Genomic DNA, 10,858 nt, shown 5'->3' on the forward strand with positions numbered 1-10,858 from the left:
GAACGACAGCAGCGGCGACGCAGCGGGTGTACGTGTGCGTGTCCAGTGCCGCGCAGCAGACCACGCAGCGCATCCCAGCTTCCCAGCGCCCTCAAGTCTCCTACCTAGTCGGCATCCCAGAAATGGTAGATTGGCGTGGCGAAACCGCCCCGGGTCAGCCGCAAAAAGCCTTAAAGAAACGAGAGAGAGCAGCGGGGGCTGCAGGCGCAGACGCGCGCCCACTTCTTCCGGCTCCGAGAAAACAAACTTTCCGTACGAGACTAGCGGGGCCGCGACGTGGCGGGCAACATGCAGCCGCGGCCTCCACGTACCCACCCCGCGCTCCCACGTACCCCCGCCCCGCGCCGAGCCAAACGCCCAAACCCACCCCCCACGCAGCCACGCCAGCGCCCCCGATCGCTCGGCAACCCACAGAGCCCTCAATACCGCCCAGGCCCCGTGCCATGCCCTCCGTCCCCAGTAACCCAACGGCGCGCCCGTCTCGCTCCCGCACGCCACGACCTATAAAACCCCGCGCCACCCGCACCACGCCTGTTACCTCAAGGCACGGTCGGCTGCTGTCCCTCCCTCCCCCTTCCTCCCAGGTCCGGCAGCAGGAAAGAAGTGCTGAGTGAGCGAGCGCGCGACGACATATATAGCGAGCCATGGTGAGCCGTGAGCACAGCCACAGCTACGAGCACCTCGTGCTCGACCCGGCGGCGCTGGGCTCCGCCTGCAGCTGGGCCGACCCGGCGGCGGTGGAGATCCCGCCGCAGCTCCTCGCCGCGCTGGGGGAGTACCTTTCCGCCGGCCGCGGCGACGGGGACGCCGCCGAGGCCGAGGCGGAGGCGGACGACGAGTTCATGATGTACGAGTTCAAGGTGCGGCGGTGCGCGCGCGCGCGGAGCCACGACTGGACAGCGTGCCCCTACGCGCACCCGGGCGAGGCCGCGCGCCGCCGGGACCCGCGCCGCGTCGCCTACACGGGGGAACCCTGCCCGGACTTCCGGCGCCGCCCGGGCGCCGCGTGCCCGCGCGGGAGCGCCTGCCCGTTCGCGCATGGAACCTTCGAGCTCTGGCTCCACCCGTCCCGGTACCGCACCCGCCCCTGCCGCGCCGGCGCCGCCTGCAGGCGCCGCGTCTGCTTCTTCGCGCACGCCGCGGCCGAGCTCCGCGCCGCGTCCAAGGACGACGGCGGCTCGCCGCTGTCGCTCTCGCTCTCGCCCAAGTCCACGCTGGCGTCGCTCTGGGAGTCGCCGCCGGTGTCGCCCGTGGAGGGGCGGGTGAGGTGGCTCGACGCCATCGACGAGCCGTCCGACGCGGACGCGGAGGTGGAGGAGCTCGTGCTCGCAATGCGGGAGCTCAGCTTCAGGAAGGCCGCCGCGTCGGCGCCCGTAGCAGCGCCGGTGCTGCCTCCCGTCACGGAGGAGGATGGCCCGGACTTGGGGTGGGTGTCGGAGCTGGTGATGTGACCATGCCAGCGCCGAGATCGACGCCATCTCCGCTGCCGTCGCCGCCGAGGGCGGCAGGAGGCGCGCCTCGCGCCATTCGAATCGGAACAGCTTCATTATTAAGCGATATTAATTCTAGCATTTTCACGAATGAATTGCATCATTCTTCTGTAGATAAACAAAAACATGGTGCAAGTATCGATACAGCAATCTGTAAGTGTGGCGTGTGTGTTCCCCCTCTTCTTTTTGTCGGAGATGTTGGGCGTAGCATAGCATGCCGCCGTCCACGGTTTCTCCGATTACCAAGTGTATGTAAATACGTACGAAGTGTATTGGCTCAAAAAGCCTTCGCTGTTTCGTGATGTATCACTATATATCACTGTTGTTGATGTACTTTTTTGCACTCAAATGAGGCACTTATATAGTAGTATCATCTTTGCACGTGTTCCTGTATGTTGAAGTTCAGGCATGCGCGCGGTGAGCTTCTGAAAATCGAAGGCGATCTTGCCTCCTGATGCGGATGTCGACACCGATTCGCCATTGTCACCATCAGTGGTGGACAGGCAGAGTACGAGGAACATCTCCCCTGGGGTGTTTGGGAGGCATGTGCTAAATTTTAGCACATGTCACATCGGATGTTTGGACACTAATTAGGAGTATTAAACATAGTCTAATTATAAAACTAATTGCACAACCCCTTCGCTGTAAGGGCTTCTCCAACGGATAAGCTCCAAGCTAGCAATTGTGGAAGAGAGAGAGAGCACACTTAGTGTGGAGAAGAGAGAGCAAGTGTGGAGAGGAGAGAGAGAGCACACTTCGTGTGGAGAAGAGAGAGAAGAGAGAGCTCCACGCTAGTCTCTTCCCTTTTGGACTCTTACCTTTTGGACTTTTTAATAGATAAAAAATTGATTATTGCCTTTTGGACTGTTTAATAGATAAAAAATTGATTCTGCTAGCTTAAGCGGCACATAACATAAGATGACGCCGTCATTCAAAGCTCCGCGGCCCTCCCTCTTCGGCTCTTTGTTAAAAAAAGGAATTTCAGAAATATAAAAATCCATTCTGAAAAGATCTGAAAATCCATATCGAGAGTGTCAATTGACTACGATTGGCGAGCTACAAAATTAAGTTTGTTCCGTAGCTTCTGTTCCCTGGGTTTGTATACAGTTTATCTGCACAATCCATCGGCACAGGTACAGGTTTGTTCGAGGACCACGGACACCAAACCGGAAGAAGCTAATCCTTCCAGGCGGACAACCAAGCCACGAAAGCGAGGCGCCGTCGGATTGCAGCAAAACACCGGGCGCGCGCTTTGACTCCTCACCGGGTCGTAGCGAGCGCAAGTTGCCTCGCCCGCCCGGAGCCCAGAGGGCGGGGGGCACGTTGGTGCGCCGTGCTCGGCTGCGCAAGTTGCCCAGCTTTTCGCTGGGTTTCCGACCCGTTCCTCCTCGACCCCCAGGCCCCCACGCGACCACGGTTTCGCTCGGCGGCCGGCCTCGGAGGACGAGGGGTGCCGTCGCTTTAGTGCGGCCGCGGGTGCGGTGGCCGGTGGCGCGCAGGTGGCGGGCTCCCGTTGTTCGGCTGCCAAGTTGAGCTACAACTTGCCTTTTTTTGTTCTTTTTTGGGTTCTGCTGTGGAGTGTTTTTTCTTCTCGGGTTGCTTTCGCTTTCCCCCGCCTCGACGCGGCTCGACAGTATTTGGTGGTTGGGGGCTTGGTAGGACGAAAGGTTACCTGGGTGACATGCGAGTATCCGAAACTTCTGAAAAGATGCGAAGGATCGTCTGTGGGTGCGATGTTTCAGTCTCTCTCCTTTTTTCAAATACAAATATGAAACAGGGACCGGTTTGTAATTTGGCAAGCAAAAGCTGCCAAAATCAGTGCAAATTTCAGATCAAGTACTAAACTGAACTCAATAGCCATGTCAGAATAGTTAACTGAAATATACGGACAGAAAGAATATTGAACAGGGCAAGCGGGTAAGTCCAATGATCGGCAACAGACTCGGGTGGGCAAAACGAGAAACACAACATTCTCATTTTACACAGGAAGGAAGTAGACACCAAATGGAAGAATGGAGTAAAATGCAATGCACGTACCGTGCACCTCATTACAGCTGTTGCGTCTCTATGCCCTTGTGAATGATTATCAGTATTTAAATACCCTCAGATATTTCTTCAGAAGCGGTAAAGAGAACCCGTCGGATTTCTTCTTGCCTGCGCAGCCATTCTTGGTCTTTATCCTAGATGCAATATCAGAAGAATATAGGGGGGAAGCTTATAGCTCATCTCACAAATCTACTTTGATCTCTTCTTCCTCCCACCATCTTCATCCTTTTTTGGAACTTCTCAACATGATTGCCAACCTTGTAAACATTTAACTTGCCTCTCCTTTGACACAGATTCTTCCATCTAGGGAAGTGATTCTTCAGCTTCCTGAGCTCCTCCTTGGGGTTCACAATTTGGAGTAACCATCCTAGATTCAATTGCAAAAAGAAGCCAGCATCTTAAGAACAGAGAATCCTCATAATACATCCATGTGGCGCAAGTGATCATTCTTTAATTTAAATGTTCCATTAAGCGGTCTGAACAAATCTCCTCTGTTCCTCAATGTCTGAAATAGTGCAGGCAGGCAGCAAACATGGTACATAAAACTAACCAGGATATTTTGTAAAGTCCAACACATGTGTTGCTGTATCGTAATCAGCAGCCATCTCATGAAAGTGATTAGCAATGTCAAATGTATCATGGTAAAAACTTGAATATTTGTAGTCCCGCAGGATATAAGAAATGAACAAGATAGCATTCAGTTACAGGACACAGACTGGTCTAAGGTGCGGTAGCACCAGAACTCCTCTCAGGTCTATCGAGCTGTCCATATTGCTACCATTGTTCAGCATACCAAATTGTTTGCATTTCTAGAATTATTTCTGTTGTACTAATCTGTCCCCATTCCTAGAATTTATTAAGCACATACGGGAAATTCATAATTCTGCATATTTCATCAACAATACCTAGCAATATCTAGGTAACTTCTAATTGCTACATCTGGCATTATATTTAAAAATATGGTGTAGGTTCGTCTCATGAAATATATAAATTGATACAGAAACATGAAACAAGAACCCAAAGAGAGGAAACAAAAGCAACAGATGCCAAACACAGATCAGAGATGAATGTGCAAAATCTCAGAACATGATTTCAACTAAATCTGCACAAAGAAAATACCAAATCTCCAGAATCGTTGTATACCTCTGGCAGGTATTCTTTCAACATCTGTGCTGGGCTGACAGGCTCACTGAACTTGCCATGGCCTAAAGCTGTCCTGCTTCAGCATATTACAATTCACTCGCCATGGCCTAAACAAGTAAAAGAAGATAAACAAATTTAGAAAGAGATTTATTGAATAAATATAAAACAATTTCTGGTTCAATGGTTAAATCTCATGAACATATTCTATTCAGTAGTAACCAGCGGGCGGCAGCAAAGGAAATCAACGCCAATGTACCCAAAATGAGGAACAGTACTGCTACTCTTGCCATCAGAACTGAGCTAAAGCAAACATGGTGTATAGAAACCTGGAGGGAAAAGGTAAGGACAGACTAGTACACCATGTGGACGTGGATCTCCGGCTTGCACCTCATCTGCCAGTCAGCATGTCTCCTTCGATGCTGTTCTGCCTCAGATGACTGAGGGCAAGCAACGCCATATACCGGAACAGTTGTGCGGGGTCCTCGCTAAGGTTGAGCGCAGCAGCTTCCTCTTCTTAGACACCACGAGTTGGCACGCGGGAGGCACCACGAGGCCAAGAAACGCGAAGGGAGCAGCAAACGGCAATAACTTTTAATTTCCCGATGGGTCCTGGTGGACAGTGTTATCTTTAGACTCAGAATGGCATGCTAAGGCAGAATCAGTCAGAGTCACTCAGGTAGCCACACCATCTGAAGCAGAAGCTGGTGAGGCAAGAAACTTCTCTTGCAATAGTCCAGACACTGTGTTATAGGAGAACTTATAACACTAAACATAAGCAGTAGAACATAACGATATCATAATCAATCAAAGTTTTTTTTTTAAATTGAACTGCATAGTCTGGGTATAGTGAAGATCAAATGACTTACCTTATAGATAACCTCCTTAATATTGACACGAACATTCAAGAGGTAAGGTCTTGCCTCTCACTGCACTCAGCCAGCAATCTGAAATGTACAAAATGCCATCTCAACCATATCATAAGTTCATAACAAGATGCATGATTCAACTTCACGATCAGACCACAAAATGCAATCTAGAGGAAAACACGAACAATGATAGGGAACACATCTTTTAAGGAATCTTGCTTCGTTCTGCATTTAATTCCAACTTCCTGTTGACAAGCACTAATTTTCTAGTGTACTAACACATCATTTAAGTCAACTTTGTCTAACTCATTGAGGATATCACATAGTAAAATCCTCTTTGATCTATGGGATAACATGAAGAAAGATTTAGATACAGATTGAAATTAAAGGGAAACAAAAACATATGTGACGAGATTAGACAACCTGAGTGTGAGGGATAGTGTGAAGAGGGCCCATTGGTGCTGGGATAATTTATCACCAAAAATCACCACATGAACAATTTCCATTCCTAAAATGATGGAATCGATTCCCATCTCTAATGTCAATTTCTCTCTTGGTGACATGGGAAACAAATTTGATGAAACTGTGACAGTCACCACATATTCTGAGGTTCTTCATTATCTGAATGGGCATGCCCTTGGGTGTAACAAGAAGGCCATAAGCAACAGCAAGCTTCTCACTATGGTACAGAAGTGAGCTCTCCTTCTGCTCTTCATCTATGTCATGGAGAACAAATTCCGTGTCAGGCACATATCCTGTAGCTTTTAACAAAGTATACAACTCCTGAAGGGTAGCATATATATCTTGAATTTGCTCATGTTCCTCATCTCCAGTGACAAATGAGTGCATTCTGTTCTTTATCTGCATCCAGCTACAACCAGGTTCCTTGTTCACACCTTGTTCTTTCATAAGTTTTCGTACCTTCGCAACTTCATCCCACATCCCTTGGGAGGAGTATATATTTGACAACATAACATAATTGCCAGCATTTGATGGCTCAATAGAGAAAAGTTTCTCAGCTGCTCTTCTACCAATATGTACGTTCTTGTGAATCTTGCATGCCCCAAGAAGAGCACTCCAGATCACCGCATCTGGCTCAATAGGCATATCATAAATAAACTGTTCAGCTCCTTGCACATCACCAGCTCGCCCAAGAAGGTCCACCATGCAAGCATAGTGCTCCAGCAGAGGAGTTAATCCATAATCACAGCTCATGGATTTGAAAAACTGACGCCCTACATCTACCAAACCAGAATGGCTACACGCATGTAAAAGCCCCACAAAAGTGACCTCATTTGGCAACACTCCTGCAGATTCCATTTGTTGATATATCCTGATGGCTTCTCTTCCAAGGCCATGTTGAGCATAGCCTGTAATAACGGTATTCCATGTAAAAATGTCTCTTTCCTCCATTGAATCAAAAACCTTAAGGGAATCTGCAGAACCACACTTGAAATACATCGAGATGAGAGCATTAGCCACTATAAGTCCTGAATCCATACCTAGCTTGACAGCAAGGGTGTGAATCTGCTGTCCAAGTTTGGAAGCACCAAGATTTCCCCCAACACCAAGAAGTATCGTTAATATTGGTGAATTGGGTAACTCATGCTCCTGAAGCATACTTCTGAAAATCTCTATTGCGTCATTCCCCTGGTCAGCTTGTGCGTATGCAGATATTATAGTAGTCCAAGAAACAACATCTCGAATGGGCATATTGTCAAATGTATCTCTTGCTTCTTCCAACATATCATTCTGTACAAGTGCAGTAATAAAAGAGTTATATGATACTGTATCTTTAACTGTCATGCGATCAAAGATTTGTCTCACAAAACCTATGTTTTTGCACTTGGCGTACATAGTAATCAGTGCATTACATACATAGCTATTGAACTGACAACCAGCCTTTACTGCAAGCGAATGCACCTGCTTTCCTGTCTCAAGAGCTTCAATATTCGAACAAGCAAAGAAGCTACTAGTCAAACTAGACAGGCTAGGTAACATCCCGTTCCGGTGGAGCGCCTGTAGCAAAACCAAAGCTTGTTCACTCCTCCCGTTCTGTGCATACCCTGCAACCATCCCAGCCCAAGATATTGTATTTCTAAAAGGCATCCTGTTGAAAAGCTCTTCTGCCTCATCAACCATTTCATTCTGCATGTACCCAGTAATCATGGCATTCCAGGATACAGTATTAGGCTCAGGAATCTGATCAAATAAAACCCTTGCATCATTAATCCTTCCACACTGAGCAAGCCCTGTGAGCATTGCAGTCCGACTAGGAACAGACTTTAGAGGGTCCCTTTGATAGACAGTAACAGCATCATCTATCCGTCCACCTTGAGATAGTGCAGAGATCATGGTTGACCATGTGTACTCATTCCTCTCTGCCATTCCTTCAAAGAATTTTACTGCAGTGTCAAGCATACTCACACCCCTAGTGTATGCATTAAGCATGGCAGTGCCTATTACCACATCCCTCTCAAAGCCAGCCTTATGGACAAGAACGTGGATACTCTCTAGTATGTTGAGATTACCAAGGTGACTTATAGCTGAAAGCACAGAGACTAGGTTTGGTTGCTCTGGTGACATTCCATCATAGTGCATCATGCGAAACATGTCCCAAGCCTTACCATGCTGCTCAATCAGAACATACCCAGAAATCATCACTGTCCAAGAAACTGTGTTGCGTTCTGGCATTTGTTCAAACAGATTCCTTGCATCCACCATCTGCCGGCTATGGCAGTACCCAGTAAGCATTGCATTCCACGACGAGACATCCCTGCACGGCATTGCATCGAACAGCCTTCGCGCAAGGGTGACGTCCCCATTCTGGACATAGCAGGTGACCATGGCATTCCACGCCACGGTGTTCCGCACGGGCATTTCATCGAACACCCTGCGAGCGTCGCGCACGCGCCCGGCGCGCCCGTAGCCCGACAAGAGAATGGTGCCCGTGCGCAGGTTCCCGCCGGATATCGCGTCGGCGAGCGACCTCGCGGCGTCGGGCATCCCGTTGTTGCAGTAGGCGGAGATCATGGAGTTCCAGGCGATGATGTCGCGGAAGGGCATCGCGTCGAACACCTCCCTGGCCTCGCTCAAGCGGCCGAGGCGGCCGAGCTCCCGGATACGGGCGCTTTGCGCGGAGGTGCCGGACGGCCGCGGGACGCGCCGCGCGGGGATCGGGGCGGCGGCTCGGGCGGCGGCGGATGAGAGGAAGCGACGGAGGTGCTGACGGTGAGCCATCGGTGGCGTGCTCCATTTGATCGGAAACACCATAGGAGCGGCGTGTTTTTGGGGTGAGCAGTGGGCAGTGGCCGGACGCCGGCTACGGCTACGACCGCTGAACTTACTCAGGATCACTATGGGCCATACGGCCGCCGCCGGCTGAGCGATTCTCGCGAGGAAGATGGAACCAGCGCGGGCACCCGCCGTCTACTGATTTTTTTTAATAAACCGGGTTTATATTTCACATCATGTTTACCTTCCATTTCTTATAAACACACCTCCGAGGGAAAAGAAAAATTACAGCTTAGTCCTTGCATGATCCTCGATCGTCCTCGTCGCCGGCGATCGGAGCAGCCACACGACGCACTCTCGTCGCACCAAAGGTTGGAAAGGAGACACATCGAGCTTGCAGCTTGAAGCCGACCTCCTTTCCAACGAAGGAATTTCATAATTTTTCATTGCCATCAAAAACAGCATGTCGAACATGTCGATAGGCTCTATAACCGCTGAACGCCCTAGCAGAAGAAGATGGCCATCAGCCATCGCATCACCGGGAGTCAAGGGATCTGGCACCTCAAGAACTAACAGTGGCCCCGGCTCGTCGGACAACAACACAACCCGAAGGGGAAGTAAACCACCAAAACAGGTGGGAGACAAAATCTAACCCAATTTCTCAGCACGTTGGTAGACATACCTCCCAAGACTTCCGCTGGAAAGACTTGCCACACCGCCGATGGAGACGAAGGAGGGACAGTAACCTGAGCAGCAACGTGTCGCCACCCAAGGACAAACTATTCTCCATGGATTCTCACCGAAGAAGGCAACAACAAGCTTGTTGATGCAGCCGCTAGCTCCACCACCGTCGCAACCTCCGACGACTCTCCAGAGGAACAAAAGAACCGACGGCCATCTATACAACACCACCGGTACACCTACCCTACTATCTAACTATAGTATATGCAAGGAAACTACAGATCTACCACCGATTTGTTCGATCCCCCTCCGATGCCGGCGAGGGTGCCAGAGGCGAGAGGACAGCGATGAATCGGTGGAGGAGACGCGGAATCACCCTGGAGTCGCCGCTTGCCGCTATAGCAAGGGGAAATAAGGATCAAGAGGGGCTCACTGGGCCCATGATTCTCCCCCGCCGCCTACTGACTGATCCCCATCTAGACTAATTCCCTGTCGAAGTGCCGGACTAGTCGGCCCAATGTTTTGGATTCGGCCTGCGAGAGCAGATTTCTTGGAGAGCGTCGATGGACTGAAAATGTTCCCTTAGATTTGTTTGGTACTATTGGATTGAAGTGGAATGGGAGAGATAGGAGGGAAAATTCATTTAAATCCAATCCCTTTCATTCTCTTCCAATACTCTTCTATCAAAACAAACCTTTACCGTCAACGACAGTTTTAACGTCGCAGTGAGACTCAGTTCCCCTCCTTGAGACACAAACCTCGAAAGGCGCATGCTAGACCTAAACTTATTCGCACATACACGCCTGCAATATATTCACGAAGATCAGACTTCGGTGGCGACGAGAAACTCGCCTCCTATTGCGCTGCATAGGGCGCCTGAGCTTACCAGCAAATTTTTTTGGTGGAGTAAATCCCCTGGTAAGCAACCCAGGCCAAAGCCAGGCCCTTGCCACCTGAGCTCCCGCTCAGGAGGCTGACGTTTCATGTGGTAGTAAGATAAAGGAGCGCAGCAACCGACCATCCAACGGCACAGAGACTTCAATCAGATACAATGCAAAAGTTAGTATTGTCCAATAGGTAGATGCTCCCATAAAGAAATTCTTCCTCTTACCAATGCAAACACTACAAGGGTGGTAGATGCCAAACCAAACAACAACCCAAGAACCTTATATCAAGCAGTTATCGCTAAATACTCAAAACATTACAAATGCCAGATAGAGAAGGCCATTGTCTCATCAGATGCTTAACACATTACATGCCACAAAAGATACTGATCCAAGAAAATTACTGGAAGAAAAAAAAGGGATACGCCCAGCACATTGCAGGCTTCAACCTACCAGAGCATCACTATAGTAGTCCTTGTTCACAGGATTCAAGTAGGAATTCCATAGAATCCTG

At 49.7% G+C, this 10,858-nt stretch overlaps 2 protein-coding genes across 8 annotated transcripts; one reads left to right on the forward strand and one right to left on the reverse strand.

Annotated features, from left to right (window-relative positions):
• Window positions 1–555: 555 nt before the first annotated feature.
• LOC101760101 (zinc finger CCCH domain-containing protein 37) lies at window positions 556–1,833 on the forward strand. Its single transcript, XM_004961377.2, has one exon. It carries the CDS (start codon window positions 645–647, stop codon window positions 1,449–1,451), a length of 807 nt encoding a protein of 268 aa, XP_004961434.1. The 5' UTR covers window positions 556–644; the 3' UTR covers window positions 1,452–1,833.
• A 1,517-nt stretch (window positions 1,834–3,350) lies between these two features.
• LOC101760509 (pentatricopeptide repeat-containing protein At4g02750) lies at window positions 3,351–8,980 on the reverse strand. Of its 7 annotated transcripts, none has more exons than XM_022824789.1 (5): window positions 5,969–8,980; window positions 5,546–5,623; window positions 5,006–5,288; window positions 4,680–4,786; window positions 3,351–3,903 (listed from the first exon to the last, which is right to left on the reverse strand). In XM_022824789.1, the coding sequence occupies exon 1, from the start codon at window positions 8,816–8,818 to the stop codon at window positions 6,020–6,022; it is 2,799 nt and encodes a 932-aa protein (XP_022680524.1). In that variant the 5' UTR covers window positions 8,819–8,980; the 3' UTR covers window positions 3,351–3,903; window positions 4,680–4,786; window positions 5,006–5,288; window positions 5,546–5,623; window positions 5,969–6,019. The 7 variants fall into 7 exon arrangements, with proteins under 7 accessions (XP_022680524.1, XP_022680525.1, XP_022680523.1 ...); XM_022824790.1 differs by having other exon boundaries at window positions 5,037–5,419; XM_022824788.1 differs by having other exon boundaries at window positions 5,006–5,419.
• Window positions 8,981–10,858: the final 1,878 nt, after the last annotated feature.

This window comes from Setaria italica, chromosome III, assembly GCF_000263155.2.
Source record: "Setaria italica strain Yugu1 chromosome III, Setaria_italica_v2.0, whole genome shotgun sequence".
In the NCBI taxonomy this organism is placed as follows: domain Eukaryota; kingdom Viridiplantae; phylum Streptophyta; class Magnoliopsida; order Poales; family Poaceae; genus Setaria; species Setaria italica.

Coding starts and splice junctions, on each gene's coding strand:
- LOC101760101 (XM_004961377.2), top strand. CDS start 645: ATGGTGAGCCGTGAGCACAGCCACAGCTACGAGCACCTCGTGCTCGAC.
- LOC101760509 (XM_022824793.1), bottom strand. CDS start 8,818: ATGGTGTTTCCGATCAAATGGAGCACGCCACCGATGGCTCACCGTCAG.